Below are 17,923 nucleotides of genomic sequence, written 5' to 3'. Positions count from 1 at the left end.
ACCCAACACTTTATGCAAGTTTCCACAGACCTTCACATTGAAAATTACATTCCCACTATTTCTGCATTTATTTCAAACTTATGTTAAATTCCGCTTCTGCTTTGCTTATATGAAATAATATACATGGAATTAAATTACTTTCACTTGTCTGTAGCCATCTACAGCAAAGGCATCTAGTTTGATCCACCCTCTGTTACCTGCTTCTGATACATAAAGGTCTGTTGCCAGTCTCATGTGCTGGAGCTCCTAGTATGGTGTGCTGCACAGGAGAGTGCAGGATTTTCCAGTGTCCCCTCTCATGTGTGACACCTTTTTACAATGAGATGAAAAGGCAGCTTGTGTTTGGGCACCTGTCATAATTCTCTCCTCCAGCTATGAATTATTACCTCTTGACCATAAAGTTACCCAAATAAAATTATTTTGAAAATAATTATTGTAGTTTCACAAATTTTTTTTCTTTGTTTTGGTAGTTTTTGCTGTGTACAGGAAAAAAATATCTTTGTGCTTTTTGTCTTGTGTAGTTGCAATACGTATCATCAATTAATTTTTTTTTTTGGTTTGGATGTGTTTTAAATCCTACAGTTAGTAGTTTTTTATGAACTACTAAATGGTAATTATCATCCATGAAAAGATGCAAGTTCTTTTTGGCATGATGTGTGCTGGATTCTAGATATATAATAGACATATTTCATTATTGCTTTTGCCTTTCAAAAGCATATTTACTACAAATTTTCTTGCATAGAATCTGATTAATCAGTTCTATGGTGTCAGGAACTTAATACTATTCCCTGAAAGCTCACAAATAAATTTAGACCTAGATATAAATAGATTTTACTTAAGATTGTATATGATCTTCATTGCACAAATGTTGCTTTTCCCCCACACCAAAAATTTAATCATTCTGACCAATTCGAAAATAACATAAGGTTGGGATCAAAGTACTGGTTATCTATTTGATGATTATTAGATAGTTAAATAAGAGCACTATATCTTTCCTCAGATGCTCAATTAAGATTTCTTAAAAGATTTATAAAAAAAGCTCTATTTAATCAGAACATTTTTTAGAATTGTTTTACAAATGGACCAGACAAAAGCCTTCTCTTCAGAATTGTGCCACATGATTTGGCTGGGTATCAGTGGATTTTAAAATGATGTTTAAGCACCCATATATTAATCTAGTATATTTTTTCAGTTTTTTTTTTTTAGTAGAAAGGAAGGAAATGTATTACTATTCCTATTAACTGCAGCATAAAAACAGTGAAAGAAAAAAAGCAGAAAGGAAAGGGCTTAGTATATTCCAGCATAAATAAAGGCTATTGCCTTTTTTGTCTAGGAAAAGTTGTAGAAAGGAAGCAAGTCAGAAAAAAAATCTTATGGGTATAGGACTAGAAGGTTGGGAGGAAAAGCATGGATTAGCTGTTTGGAACATATGCATCCCAGGATCTATAGGGTGGTTACCACCTTTTAGAAGTCATGGAGAGCTGAGAAGCTGCCACTGAGATGGGATAAAAATATTGCTGATAGAAAGCATGATCCTAAATATTGCAGCACTGTGCAAGAGTCCTAACTTTGAGTCTTTGTAGTATACAGAAACAGATGCTGCTTTTGCAAGATCTCAAAGCATACTAAGTGATAGAATAAGGAAAGAATGAAGAATATCAGGCACAAGTAACTTCAAATCATCTAATAAATAACAGACAGAAAAAAATAGGGATACAGGAAGCTTAATGTATGTAAAATCTAACAAAGTACTTGTGATAGTAAAAAAATAATAATATAATGATTTGCAAAGTCTAATTGAAAAATTAATGTAAATTGACTCAAATAACACAGAGGCTGAAAACTGTCCAAAAGACTGAACGTAAATAAAAGATAATGATAAGCAACAATATATTGAACTGGGATGTTAAGGGCAGGAAGTGTGTAGTGAGATGTCACAGAAATCAATGTTATGTCTGATCTAATTTAACATTTTCATTAGTGATTAGCAAATGATATAGCCAGCATGTTAATGAGTTTCTTCAGATAAAGATGTACTAGAAAGCAGCACAAACCAATGAAGTTTGTTCAGAAATCTAAAGAGGTTAGAATTGAATATGTTGTGAAAAATCTTTAAGACATTGATAATTGAGGGCTTTTTTTTTTTGTTATTATAAGCACACCTGTTGTTGAGAAAACAAGAAAATAACTGCGCAAATCCTGATCAATAGGTACAATACATCTGCAAATAGATCTATGTGCCAGACAAGAGGAAGATAGAAAATTTCTTGGTTTCCCCTCTTTAGTGTTGACTCATGTAGTAGGTTGGCATTTCCCCAGTTGCTACCACATCCACAATGTGGTTCTTCTTTACTTTCTGGCATCATCGTATTTTCCAATCACCTACAGACAGCAACATTAACTGGTATAACAAATATGAGCGGAGTAAAATAAAATAAAAGAATGATTTATTATTTGAGTTCATTTACGTGGACTTTCAGGTTTAAGATAGGAAATACTTTTGCAAGGAGTGAATCAGAAATTCACATTTATCAGCAATTTTTCATAGGGAACAAGAAAAATGGCATGCACATCTGGGATGTAGAGTTTGAATGCTTTGTGATTTTTGCTTTAATATTTTGTTCCTTTGCTGGTTGTCTGATTAATTTTGATTAATGTTCCAAGTCCAGCCTGCAACAACTGGTATGTCTTTCATGTGATTTTGGTTGCAACTTTTGGTTGCTTTTTGCATGGCATGACTACTTAATGCCATGTTTTGTGCTGAGGACCAGGATTTTCTAGAACAGTTTGCAAGCTGCAAGTTACCTTTTGGTTGACTGGATCTTTCATTTTCTCCTGACTTAGTTTCCCACCTGTGAACCCACAGTGACAGTGGATCACTGTGGATTAGCCGTGGATCTGAGAGCTACAGGAGCTGCTACTGAGAAAGTGAGGAAATAAAATATAGGTGGAGGTACTAAATATATACATATATATATACATATATATACACTTTTACCTGAGACTGTAGTGGAGTTTCAACATGAGCCTGAGCATAGCTGAGCTGGGTAGCTTCCCCACATAACTTCATGATAGAAAAATCATGAATGACCATTGAAAATTTACAAGTTTCCATCACTGTCATGATGGAAAGAACTTTTCTGTTTGTATTTTGATTTCCAGACTCACCTTGAAGAATGACATGATGATATTAGCTAAGAAGAAAAATTGCAAGACAATTGATGACAATAACTGTGCTTGTCTGGAGTCCCTGCAAATTCAACGTGTGAATTCCACTCTTTCTTTTTGACTTTGGATTTTCCATTCTTAAGCTGAGAAGCTTAAAGTTTGCCTTTATTCTATACACTGGAAACATGACAGGTTTTTCTCACATTAATGGATCTCAGAAGGGTTGCTGCACTGTATGTGCTGGATCTCAGTAATATGTATGTATGCTGAATGAAATATAATACAGAATTACTGGGTCTCATAACCTGTTTTTCCCCATATCCTTTAGATACAAGTCAGATGAAGTATGAGAGGAACTTGGACACAGCTTATGTGACCTTCCTGGTTGTTCCTATGCGTCATAATGATAACTTTCTTAGAGAGCTGAAGTAAAATATAATCAATCCTTTAATTAAAATTTTCTCAATTTTGCTTCAATTTTGTTTATAACTTTACAAATGTTGCTGGTTATAGAATAAACCCATGTCTACAGTGTTCCTTTCAGTAGCTGTGTAATCATTTTCTTGTTGTGTTGTCATGTACAGCATTCATTCTAATCTTTAATGTATGTGAATGTGTATGCCTGGATATGCAGATATTTAAACCTATAGGAAATAAATTGAATCTCTATTTGGGCACATACTGATTTATGGATGTAGTTTGGTGCATTTCAGACCTGTGAACACTCCCAGCACAGATGGGAATTGAGACATTTTATCTACCTCACGGAGGATTGGTAGCTAGGTATAAGATATACTCATCTTTGAATTTTGACATTCTAATATTTTCCTTCATATATAGATTATCCTTATTGATATTAGAAGACAAAAAGAAAAAAAATCAGACTTGGAGGAAAAAGGAGAACTATTCTTAATCTAAATGATGCTTGAAAATGATAGGATTAAAGATCCATTTTCTGTACTCAGTTAAGAAACACATTGACAGAGACATTGCCCATAAATGATGAGGAAATAATCTTTCCTAAATTACACAGCTAGGTATTTTCTTATTAAGCTATTTGGTTGATACTCTTTAATCTGTGTAGCTTCTACTAAAAAGATTACAATTCAAGAAATCTTTTCATTTTCATACAAGGGATACAGAATGCAAAACACTTGAGCAGAGAGTGTTTGAGACATCTGGTCACGAATCAGTCCTCGGTGCTGGTCCATGGATAAATAGGAGTAGCACTGGATATCCAGAAGAGGGCACTTGTGGCTCTCCAGTCTGCTCAACCCAAACCACTCCGCGCTACAAACCTTGTGACTGGGGGGGAAAGGCTGGAGTGACTTATTTGAAATGAGTTGAACTACTAACAAGCAATTATGGGCTATGCGTGGCATCAGTTGGAAGATTTGCTTGCAGGTTTCTGCTATCAGTGGGCATATTTATCACACAAGCTGCTATCAAAAAAGAACTACACCTTTCAAGTGCTTTCAGAGCTGCAGCTGATGGCTGCAGAAAGCCATCTTTGTAGCAAAACAACTAAAAGCATTTTATGCTAAAACTTCAGTTCAACCTATTAGAAACTTGATAAGTATTTAGAATGTGATGCTGGCTGTTCGGAGGCAAGAAAAAGATCTATTTCTATATCTGTTTTAGAAGAAAGAAAAAGAATAAAAAGCTGATGGAATGTTGTACTTGATGCAATATAATTCAGTATTTGAGGTTTCACATGGAAAATAGGCTACAAAAAATTTGACTGTTAAAGTTTGTAAACTCCAGCTAATTATGCCTTTGAAACCAAAGTACGTGTTTGAGTATGATAGATGGAGGTGATGTTTATTGATCACATAGCACTGAAACCATGATACCTAAGTTCTAGTATATATATGTACAGAGCAGTTAAATTTTCTTTTGAAGAGACAAGTCAGGAAGACTGGGAAACTAACTTCTCTGCTTAATAGATGAGACATAATATATGAAAATTTCTGGGGGGGATTTGTATGAAGTTAGAGGAATAAAACCTAATCTGAACTTTTCCCTTGTATAAGCACATTTGGTAGCAGAACAAATATTTTGAAAATGCTTATGTTGCAAAAAGTCATAGTATTTAGTGCACAAAATTAATTTTTTAAAAAATAATTTCCAGTGAAATAGATTTTTTTTTAAATTGGGAAGTTCCCATGAAAAGTTACAACTGAACTGAATGAGACTGTGTGTTACTGTGCAAAAGCCTGACCTCCAGTAAACCTCTCTTCCAAGGGGTGCTGAACCTTTCTAACCATATTTTCCTCCACTGTTTTCCTGACTTCTGACATATGTAAAATTGTGTCATATGTCACATGCAGCATTCTGAAAGCTAGAGTTTAATGGTCTCCTGGGCTTGAGAAAAACATTTTTTAAAACTAATTGCAATGCCAAAAATGTGGTTGTGTTACATACTTTGTTAAACTTTAGTGGAGTGTAGTGACAATCTTGAGAGGTAGAAAACAATCATTCCAACATGTATTGAGACCACTTAGTTTTCAAGAAATTAATGTCTTTTACAATTACATCAGCTAAAATTTCTCCTTTTTGCTGATGGTGAAGAGTGCCAAGTGAGTGAGAATGTGTGTGTGTGTGTGTGTGTGTGCTCTCTGTTGGGAGGATGTGGAGGGGTGTGTAGCAGTGGCATCACTTTGGTTTTCTCTATTAGCTACTTTTTGCAAATTAGTCTTGTGGAATGATTGAATTGTATACATTTTTAGCAACTCTCCCTCCAGTTGCTATAGCAATGCTGCGGCTATTGTGATGTGTGAGTCTGGGCTTTTGGGAAAAAATTGTGAGATCAGCTGATGTGATTTGAATGAAAGGGAGAAGCCATCTGACATAATTCTTTTGACAGGAAAGTTTGTTTTTTGTATTGATCAATATTAGTTGAGAGAAATCTTTTTTTTTCTAATAAACATTGCCTTGTTTAGTTTTTCCACTGAGATTTCAACACATCAAACTAATTGAATAGTACTAGATACAATTTGTAAAGCAGTATCATTAAATTCATTCCAGTAATTCCTCTACACTGTATTTCTCACCAGTGCCCTCTTGAGTTCTTATTAAGTGAAATTTGATGAGCTGTGATGATTGCAGGATCACCTTCCTGATTCACAAAGAATCTGCTGAGCAACAATATTCTACAAAGGATTACAAAAGTAATCCCCTAATTTCTGCCCCTCCAAAGACTGTGTTGCATATCTGTTCAGGTTGGTATAAATGAAAAAAGAAAAATGGCCTTTTTTATTAACATATCTGTACAGTACCTGTGGCTGAGATTATCCTAAATTTAGACTGTCATATTCTTACTGCTGACTGAAAAATAGATAATGAAAAGAAAATAGCTGCATGCACTCTCAGGAAATGAGAAACCTGGAAGATATATGACTGATGTAAGTGCCTACTCCATTTAAGGGGGCAGAACTCTGATGTAGTACATCAGAAGAGATTTATCATTCCCAAATTCAAATTTGTGTATTGAAGAGTACACACCAAAATTGCAAAAAAAAAAGGCTGCATGGAAAATCTTGAGTGCACCTCTTCTATGAGATAGTAAGGATGAGGAATCAAGGAGTGTGAGGAGGTGGGGACAATGCATATTAGTAATGTGTTACAGTTCTGAAAAAACATGAAGGTCCAGACTTGTACCTATTTAAAAAAAAAACCTTAAAAAAACAAAACACCAAAACAACAAAAAAAAAGCCTTTAAAACTGCCAGGTAGATGCCCATTATCATGCACTTAGTTTTTTAATTTTCTTGTGTTAAAGCAAACAGGATTGTTAATGATTAGTGTCTATAGGTCCAGTAACATATTATAAAGAATGTCAGAGGACTATTACAATATTGTTATGCATTCTTTCTTGTTGTAGGCAGAAAGGTATCAAATGGTTCCACTACATGCCAAATACAAAGACTACAGTTGTAACTGGTATAAATGTTTCAAGTTCTTCTGTCATTACAAGAAAGAAAACAAGAAAAAGTGTTGGCATACTTTTGGATAGGAAGTATGGTTCTAACCGAAGGATAATTTATTTTTCTGCATGTTTTCAGAGACATTAATTATTGTTGGACTCCTGACTGAATCTGGACTTAGCATGAATCTGTCCTTGGTCTATAATGTATATGATGAACAGAGCTGGTATTAATTAATATGTGCCACAGCTATATTTTCTTCAGCTTGATAGAACTATTTTTTCTACTGGAATGTTGTCTGAATTTTTTCCAGCACAGATACTCGTAATGGTTTTTGCTAAATATAGCAAATTAAGTATTTGCATTTTTTGAGGGCTCTGGATGAGCATTTTTAAAGATTGTAAGGACAGCAGAAAGATACTTAATGAAGGGTCTAATACGCAACACATGAGATTCATTTGAAGTCACATGTAGTACTAAGGAATGCAGAAAATTACTTCAGGCTATAGGAGCCTGATGAGAGAACAGATAATTTCACTAATTAAACCCTATTATTGGTAGGAGTGAATATGTTGAGGAAGCATAATCATGAGGTATAAGGAGAGTAGAGGGAGGCTGCCATAAGCAATGATACCACACATCTGACTTCTTTCATCCAAAACATGCACACATAAGAAGTATTTTGTCACCTAGGTGCTTTATCACCTACATCAATTGCTCAAAAATATAGATTATCATTTTTTGGTATAATGATTCTCTAAAACTTTTTTCAGATTCTCCTATCAACTGATAGGCATTTAATTATACTAGAGAATAGTGCTGGAAGGTACGGGATGGATAGAAGAATTTTTGTAGCCAGCTGGGTCATTATAAAGTATGTAGAAAATGCTTCATTCACAAAACAAGTATCCAGGTACTCCAAGAATCAGAGAAACAATTTTATTATACATCTATAATAACATACTATAACCTATTCAGTTAAATAAATGTTTTCTTAAGTGGTGCAAACTGTATTCTCTCAACTCTAAGAGATTTTATTTATTCTTTAGTATCCCTTTGGCATATTGATTCAACGAATATGGTCTACTGTAGCAGCAAAACTGATGTGCATAAGGAGGTCTTTGTTGGTTTTATCTCTTTTGCAGTCTGTCACTATACACTGCTATCTCCAATAAATTTATTCTTCCATCACATACGCACCTCAGGCACTCGCTGTAGGTTTCCTTCTTCCACCAGTACCATGCTGCTTCCTCTCTTAATTTGACTTCAGGCTCTTTCCACTAGCTTTGTTCTCTCTGCTCGTCTCTGTTAATACAAAGCATATCATGATTTCCTATAATCTGAGAACTTTGAATCTTAATTACTCCATATGTCTCTCCGTATATTTGTTCCCTTTCAGTGCTTCTTGCTTTGTTTCTGTGAATTTCATTATTTGCCTTTCAATCTGGCTTTAGACTCAGTTCTAATAAGAGCATGGTAGTAAAGTGCTCACTAGAAATACTACAGAATAAACAGCCCAATTTACTGTCAGGACTTCTTATCTGGTGGTTCTGGTTCTGATAATAATTCAGCAATTACCTCTGATCAACCAGTTCACTCCTCCTGTGCTTCTGTTCTCAAGTCTTCAATTATTTTATCTATCTTCTCTTAATAGAGTGATTTGGAGAGAATTACTTGCATAGAGTTAGCGAAAATAGAATCATGCAAGTGCAGAATGTTAGAGGTTGCAAGGGGTCTCTGAAGGTCTCTTATTCCCACACCCTGCTTAAACCTGGCCCAATCATCTCATTTTGTTCACTGAGTTTTGAATATATCCAAGGACACAAATTGTATATCTTCTCTGGGCAACCAGTCTCAGTATTTGTCTGTTTCTCGAGGTTTCTTTACCTCTAAGGATATTGTTATGAGAGTATTGTTGCTTTCTATTGTTCAGGGAACTTCTCCTTGGAATCTAATAGTCTTCATTGCTAGAAAGAAATTTTATACCTTTTATACTTGTTCAATTATACTTACAACTGAAGCTTGCCGCTCAAGAAAATTCTTTTTGTCTGAGAAATTAAATAAAAAATTTTCTTAGGTTTAGAAAGAAGTTTCCCTATGAAAAATTTGTAAGCCTATCATTAACAAGTTAAAAGTAAAATAATATAAAACTGTCCTGATTGTTTTGTCCACTGGATTCAGTGTATTTTTTTCACAAACACACCAGGAAAGCTGAAACACATTATTGCTTTTGTATCAAGTATTTGCATGGTTTTGAGCATTCAGCAATTGTTTTTGTTGACACCAAAGTGACTAATATGACAGCTGCATTTTCAAGTATTGAGTCACAAAGTCTCTGATTTCTAAATGCATATTACAGGTAACTCTTGCAGTCAGTACTGATTAAGGTGGCAAAGCACCTCTCAGAGTAAGAATAAAATCAAGACCCCAGAGCAATATGGGAGAATATTGTATGCTTGAATAGAACAGCATTTTATCATAAATTGCCTGTAACTTTACCAGTCGTAACTAAAGTAACAATCTATAACTGCAACCATTCACAATGGGATTTGCTCAGTCCATGTGCTATACAACTCCCAGTTCTGTAACCCTGGGGAAATAGATGGACTCTGCCATTGTGTTATTATTGTTGTAGGACTAAGATTCTGTTTCCTATATATACCTGTTTAAATACAGCCTTCAGAACTGAAAACTGAGCTCTATTCGAGTTTCTTAGGGCTGATCTGTATACATATGCAGTTTAGAAATATGAAGGAGGAAAGATAATCTGCTTGAATAGTAAAATTGTGTAGGCCAGGATACCCCCATATCTCCCACTTTCAGTCTGAAATGGTATTAGTTTGACTTGCTTTTAAACTCAAAAAAAAGCTAGAAATTTCCTTTGGATTAATTATTTTCTCCCAGTATCTCTTAATCCTACTTAGTCTTTCTCCTTGATCAGTTTTTAAAGATTTGAATGATTAATCCTACCTATCCCAAGAGCAGAGCTAAGTGAGACTTTATTTTTCATAGTTGCCACACTTCCCAGAGTAGTTAAACCTGTGCAGAAGCAATAAAATTTTGAAGTAATTTGTGGAGAGGTAGTGGTTTTCTCCACTTCAATTTTTTAAAATTTGTGTCTTGAGGCTAATCTGAACATTAAGAGTTACTTCCATCCCTTCGTTTGTCTATTCTGTGCTTCCCTTTTTGATTTGAGTGATGATCTTGGTAAATATTCAGAGCATTCAGCTGTGTGTCTGCCATCTGCTTCCTGCCAGAGTTGCTTGTCTGTGCCTGCCACCTAGGAAGGGCTTTTCCTTAAAATCTATCACTTGATGCTGACATTTTAAATTTAAAAGAAGTTTGCTCCAGTACCTTGATCTTTCAAATCAGTCTCAGGTTGATGTACACTCAGTTTAATAAGTTTTACAAAGTTATTAAAAAATCCTCTCTATTATTATTAGTGAGATTTTTTTGGAGCCACTTTTAAAACCAAGAAAGACTGATTTTACAACTCAACAAGTTTCTAACAAAATAAAACTTTGATTACAGAGGTGACAGGTGGAAAATATTGTCAACAAAAGTAATCATAAAGCAGCATAACAACTCCAAATTATATTTAATAGCAGTTCATTTTCATCTTAGTACTTCTCTTCCAAGAATCTCAAGGAACATTTTGGCTTTGAAAAGCTGCAGAAAATAACATGCCCATTCCTCTTAGACTGTCTGACACTGTTATACCGAAGTAGTCTGAATGTCTAGCATGTTGCCCCTTTGTTTCACAGTTCTGAGTATCTTTTATCCCTTTTTGCTTCAGATAAAATGTGCTATGCCTTTTCTTCTGAAGCTTAAGAAAGTAATTGAATTTTTCTTATAAATGTTCTTGATTTATATACCTTTATGAAAGTTGTTTTGACAACTCCTATTTTAACCAGTTTTCTTCTGAGTTACTTCTGTTGTCAGTAAAGGCCCTTTGCCTTTAGGAAATAGTTGTGGAATAACTGAAGACCATTGAGGTTTTATAAAGAATGAATTTTAAGATAGCATCTCCTTCAGTACTTAAATTAGGTTTTGTATTGCCCCAGAGGAAACAATACATTTTAATAAATCTCCTTTAGGCCAAATAAGTATGCTTAATAAATGACTTCCAGGCCATACCCCAGGCTTTGGAGATCATCCAAATGTGATCTTCCAGTCTCCTGTGACTCTCTCCATTTGGTGTGCCTGAGCTGTTGAGGCACCAGGTCAGTGTAGCTGCAGGCAGCTGCTGCAGGAGGAGATAAATGCTTTGAATGTGCTTCTAGTAGTGTTGATACCAATGAATATATGGCAATGTGTTTTGCCATGGCTTCAGCTTTGCTGTATGTTTCCTACTGTGATCTTCTGTACTCTTACTCCTTTGGAAAATAAATGAGACCATGTTGCTGTTTAGATCAACAGCAGAGCTAGAAAATCTTGAACTGCCAGTAGAGCATTTTTGTTTTAATAGCCCATGTCTCTTTTTATGTTTACAGCTTATAGGCCTAAATATTCAGATTTTCTAACCTAATTGTGTCTAAGATATTTTAACAGGAATAAAAATAGGAAAATAAAATAAAAATAAAAACAGGAAAAAGATGAGATGCAGTTGAGTCAGGAGAAAACTTAACCCATAAGAAACCACCTCACCTCCTCCAATAAAATGACACCTGCCTCCTTAAAACAGTCTTTTAGAATATTAACAGAAACCCTTCTACATTCACTTCCACAACAGATGGGATGGAGGGAAGGGCAGGGTTAGGATCCCAAATCCTGCAGATTCCTGAACAAGTGATGCAATATGCAGTTGACAGTCTGGTTTATCACTGCAGAAGAAAGAAGCAAAATACAATTATTTTTTCTTATGCTCAACCATGCCCAATAAAGAGAACTGGGAAAAAAGGATCCCAAAAGAACATACCTCTTTGGATGTGAGCTGTGTATATAATAAATTTGAAGTAGCATTTTTATGCCTTGCTTAATTACTTACTTGAGTTATGCTTCAGTAACTTTAGAACAGCAATTTAACTGTTTTTAGTTTAATTGCTGAGAGTAGCATTTAAATTTTACTCACTTCAGTACCAGCATTCATCACAGTCAAATTATATAGAATTATTATTTGTGAAAGAGCAAACATCTTTTTTCCCTCATGCAGTTCTTTTAGGTACCTTGGATAGCACTCATCTGGAGTTTCTTGAAAAACTGTTATTTATTTCAGTTTTATTATTCTAGTTACTATCTTAATTTTAATGTAATAAGATTTAAAAATTAGGTAGATTTAGAAATAGTTACTTATTCCTTTGACTCTAAGGTACTGGAAGGTGTAAGTTCTGCTGTATCTGTATGGGACCACAGAGAGCAGTGCTGAGATAACCACGTGTAACCATATAGCTTTGAAGTTGTCTTTAAGTACTTTTCAGTGGATTTGCAATGTGGGGTTGTTTGTTTTAAATGTGTGGGAGAAAGGTGGGAATAAATGTGTGAGTGTGTGTATGTGTACATGTGAGTATACAGATGTGTATGTAGAAATACAGAGAAACTGAGCAACAAAGAAACAGCCTCTTTCAAAATCTTCTGGAGGTCTGAGTGGAATGTTTTGTCCCCAAAATTTAGAGAAAAAAAGTGAGTTTGTACTCTAAGCTCTCATGCAGCTTTCTTGTCACCTTTCATCAGCAATCTGTAATGCAAGAGTAGGCCCAATGCTTAGATAGCTGCATCTAGTTTCAGGGTTTTTTTTGTTTTGTTTTTTTCTTTGAAGTGTTGGTGTTTGCTTGTTTGTTTTTTCCCATTTGAAGTAATTTTACTTGGTTCTCAAAAGCTTGAATTGATCAGTTGCCCAAATTTCAAAATAGAAATGCATTTTTTTTTTATCCTCTGGAAGATATATAAATAAATGTGCTAGCCTTTATGAAATACACAAATAATGTATGTTCATGATTTTACATGAAAATTAGCAGAATCATTAACTGAAAATTATATTTCTGCAACACAGGCTGAAAGGGCCTCATCTTCTTTACAGGTATTGCAAGTTGATATAAACATCTCTTCCAAGCTTCTAGCTTCCTGGGAATCCATAGTGCATGTGTAATGCATGATTTGTTTATTTACACAGTTATATATATATAAAAAAACCCCAAAAAACCAACAAGTAGGAAAAAACCATGTGTTGGAGAAAATTAGTATAATTTTCAGATTTTCTTCTTGAAAACACAATGATTTTGGAGCAATGTAACAGGTGTATAACCGCTGCATGTCTTAAGATATGATGGACAGATAATTCAAGTATATAAATCCATTCATGTAATTCTGTAGATGTATTGATTTTCAGGAGAAAAATGTATATTTAGTAAACAAAATACAACATCAGTCTTATTTCACTCTTATTAGGCTTAGAAAACAAACATTTTGGACAATCAATAGTGTTATTTAGAATATAAAGTGAAAAGCCTTACAGAGGCTTGAACATATCAGGCTTCAAATTATACACATATAAAATGATACATGAAAATTACAATTCAGACTTCCTCAAAACTTTGCATGTGAATATCTCCCATGATGTAGGGAGGTGAGATTGTGCTTTCTTTATTACAAATGTTCTTAAACATAACAGTCAGAGATAACAGTGGTAACAACCTTAATCTATAATGGACTTATTTTCCTTCATAATTTTTGTTGGGGACCTTGCATAGGAAAGGAAAGAACAGTGTTGCTGTGGAGATGTGAAGGCTACCAGAGAGTGAGCAAGGAGATTGAAGGAGATGGAAGGAAAAATGATTAAATTGAAGAGTGGGAAAAAAGATGGGGTTTTTTTTGTTGTTGTTTGTTTGTTGTTTTTTGTGGGTTTTATTTCTGTAAGGATGAAATGGGAAAGGTCTGACAAAAGGAGACACACGTTACCAGTGACAGACATTTAAGAATGAAATTGAGCTGGAATCATAAGCTAATATTGACCTACTTTTTAATGTGTGTAAATATTCTGTGTGAAAATACAACATTTTCTCTGTATGACACTTTAAAAAACATTCACTGTTTTTTATTTAAAAAATTTATTACCTTAGACCTGTTTCCCACATAAAAAAGCTCATAAAGTCACAACTGGTATTTTTCTCAGGCAGTTTTCAACTTTGGGAGTAGCAAACATCTTAATATGTTTTTAAGAAATACTCTTTCCCCTGCCTTCCCCAACCAAATAGTAAAATGCATTTCAGAAAGAATGAAAGAGGACACCATTTCAGTGTAACTTGCTAGTGGTGTGCTCTCAAGCCAAAAGCACTTCATAGTTAATTATTGTTTTACAGTATAGAAAACCCAAGTGAAGAGAAGATTACAGATTTCACATCAGAATGTACCTGACTTAATTTGGAGTCACAGCAGTGAAACTAACTGTGAAATTTGCAAAAAAAAAATAGACTTGCAGGTCTGATTCATCCTATGAATCTTCTACTTTCTACTTTATGTAGGCATAACTTCAGGGAACTGAGGCAGGAAACGGCAAAGAAAATCCTTGTGAGACAAATTTGGATGATGGCAAGAAAAAATAATATGACAGAACTAGAGAAAGAGATGAGATGAGATGAGATGAGATAGAGAAATGGTGGCAGTCTCGCTTAGAAAAGCTGAAGCACATTGAGGGAACTGTGAGGAGGTCTTGTGAACACTGAGAGAGCTGTGAGGTCTTGAGCCCAGCCTGAGAAAAAATGAGGATGAAATGGGGAGACTGATTCTGACTGCTCTGGAGAGTACTGGCAATAGATAATTTGACAGCTAATATTTTTCTTTGGAGGCTATTTTTGAAGTCTGTGAATAAATGTTGCTTGTTCCACCTCCTGTGCTAGTCTGTGATGGTATCTTGCTGTTTCTAGAGAATCCTCTCTATATTCATGCAACAGCTCAAAAATAGATTTTAATGCTTCAGTTCTGGTGCCAAACTCTGCAGGCATCTCAAAAAATGCTATAAATGGAATGTTACTTTAATTTCTGAATTGCACACTGGGCAAATTTTGCTCTGGTGATGTTATTTATGGGATGTTTCACGTCTTTAGCAGTTGGTTACGCAAGCTTATCCTTTGTCAAAGGTTTTCTGTGTTAGGCTATGTCAGTATGAAGGTGTGAAACTCTTTCTTGGTTGAAGTTAATGAAAGTCTGCTGGAATTTCATTTGGATTCTCATGTTGCTCCAAGTGTTTGTGTCATTCAAAAATAAATACATAAAAACGCCAAAACAACTAAGGCTTCACATCCACCCAGTAAGCAACTTTATATTTTGGGTTTGTTCGTTGTCATAGACTCTCACCAAAGTGACAAGTTATACCAAAATTTTAATCTAGTAGCTCAGGAAAATTTCATATAAGGCCTCTGGCACTGTAAGAACATGCCTGTGCATGGATCTGCCAGCATGTGTCTGCATTGCACATTAAAAACTCTATTTAAAGGGCAAACGGAGCCATTTAATAGCATTCTAGATAATCTCCACCTGTAACAGTGGAATCATTCTGCAACTATTGAAACTTTTTAGCCATCAAAAAAGGAAAATGTGTCATTTTTTTTTTTTTCTCTCTGGGATGTTCTCTATGACAGCAATTAAAGACTTTCTATTAACTACATGTTAAGTATATCTACCTTTCTATGTAACTGGTATGGATTTTAGCCAGAATGTTACACTAATGGCTCTGCAGAAATATTCAGGTTCAGGTCTTGAGTTTTCAAGTTAAACTTTCTGCAGTTGTACTTTTTAACTATATTTGTCTTGCTTTTTGGTACAAATGTTAGTTACATATTTCCAAATTTAACAAGGCAAACAAGAAAACAAGAAAACATTTACTCCCTCCCTCCAGACTGCAAATCTAACCTGAGATTAAGATGTCTAAAGCAAATCTAGAATAATGAAAAGTTATTTTTCATAATGTTTCTTTTAGCAGTTTAGCATGGCTTTAGCATGGCTTTAATTGCAGAAAAAAAATGCACCTGGGTGTTGTATTTTCCATCTTAAATGTCAATTTCTTAATTTACATTCAAATATATGCTCTCTGCACATATGCATGTATAAGTGAATTTATAGATTCCACCAATACAGCATCTTCCAAAATATTAAATTATAAGTAAGGGGTTTTTCTTTAGCTCTTAATTGCATAAAGGCTGAGATCAGTTAGGGGAGAGTCACCTGGCAGCAGAATAAGTCATATTCTCCTAGGACATTATGAGACTGTTCATTCCTATTTTCAGGTCCAAGTTTTCAAACCCAGAGACTGGAAGTTCAGTTTACTCTGTGGCTGGAAAGAAGCCCTACTCTGTCCTGTGAGTAGACAAGTGTTTCATCTTTCTGTGGGACACTTTCATTATAAGAGAGATCTTGTATCTTTTTAAAGAGCTTTAGCAGTTATGAGGTGACTTGGTTTGTAAAGGTCATGCTCTCTCCTTTGTGTTGCACCTGGAAGAAGTGGAAAAGGGAAAAAAAAGGAAATTTTGTAGAGACTTAAGCTTTTATCAACTTCAGTAGGTTTTTTTTTTTTTTTTTTTTTTTTTAATGTGGGTCATCCTATCTTCCCCCTGCTTCCTTTTTAGTCTTCTCAGTGTATGTGTTAGCATCTTAGTCTTCTCAGTGTATGTGTTAGCATCTTTTTTGTTGAGGGAAGAGAGAGATGAGACCATAAAGATAACACTTAAAAGTAGCATCAATCAGGTAAACAGAGAAACTTCATTACAGTCCTTTTTAAGAAAAGAATTAATATAATCTGTTTGAATGCATTATTTTTTGTAGTGCTTTCTAATCTATATTGTTTATATAGGCAGAATCTGGGCACACTAAAAACCTGAAAATATTTCCTCCAATTGCTGTCCATGATATCTTCACATTTTGACATAATTGTGTACAAGCTTCTACATGCAGGTTGAATAAATGTGACAGTTTCTACTTCTTAAAAGAAATAATCTATCAGCTTTTTATAATTGCATTTTTCACAGTTCTGTCAACTGGGAAAAGTCTTTGACTAATAAGTAGTGCTCAGATTTAACTCAAGATGCATACACCACTAAAACTGGAAACACTTATCTGAATAAAGAAAATAAACAGATTATGCAAAAAGACACTTTGGTGCTTTAATTTATTAATTAGTTATAGGAAAAGTCCTAGTTTTGGCTGGGATAGAGTTAATATCTTCTCAGTAGCTAGTACAGTGCTGGATTTTGCATTCATTATGAGAATAATTTTGACAGCACACAGATGTTTTGGTTATGGCTAAGTAGTAATTGCCCTGAGCCAATGACTTTTATTTTTTTAGTGTCATATTCTGCCATTGAGGATGTGCACAAAAAAGCTGAGGGGGGAGCATAGCAAGGACAGATGACCTGAACTGGCTAAAAGGATATTCCATAACGTCATGCCCAGTGTATAAACAGGGGAGTTACCTGAAAGAGAGATGGGCTTTGGCATTGGTCAGTGAGTGATTAGCAATTGTAGTGTGCATCCCTTTCTTTCTTGGGTTTTATTTGTTATTATTGCTATTACTATTTTTGTTATGTACTATAATAATAATAATAAGTAAATAATAATAGTAATAAGTAAATAGTAAATAATAGTAATAAGTAAATTATTATTTTGTTGCAACTATTAAACTTTACTTACAGGCTTTACTTCTGGTTTTCCTCCCCATTCCACTTAAAGGGGGGGTGAGGGATGGCTGCATGGTGCTTAGTTGACATTTGGGCTTAAATCATCACATAAGCAAAAGAAACACAGTCTTTGCTTTTGCAATGACCAGTCTGACAGCATTGCAACAACTTTAGAGTTTTAGCTTCTGCTTACTACATTGTTATTGCTGAAAGACAGATATATCGT

General features: G+C 34.7%; 1 protein-coding gene across 10 annotated transcripts in view; it reads left to right on the top strand.

Annotated features, from left to right (window-relative positions):
* Positions 1-17,923, top strand: part of SGCZ (sarcoglycan zeta) — a 393,854-nt gene that overhangs the window by 34,141 nt on the left and 341,790 nt on the right. For 3 of the 10 annotated variants that reach the window (XM_041715758.2, XM_041715757.2, XM_072928211.1), the window contains exon 2: positions 16,312-16,383. The exons of 6 other annotated variants lie outside the window; for them this stretch is intronic. In XM_041715758.2, the coding sequence (XP_041571692.2) occupies positions 16,312-16,383 (72 nt within the window). Of the gene's footprint in view, positions 1-1,072; positions 16,384-17,923 lie in introns of those variants that run through there. One more of the 10 variants, XM_072928217.1, reaches the window with a different exon arrangement.

Source organism: Taeniopygia guttata, chromosome 4 (assembly GCF_048771995.1).
Source record: "Taeniopygia guttata chromosome 4, bTaeGut7.mat, whole genome shotgun sequence".
Taxonomy (NCBI): Eukaryota; Metazoa; Chordata; class Aves; order Passeriformes; family Estrildidae; genus Taeniopygia; species Taeniopygia guttata.
The sequence above is the reverse complement of the archived record's forward strand: the minus strand, read 5'-3'. Positions and strand labels throughout refer to the sequence as shown.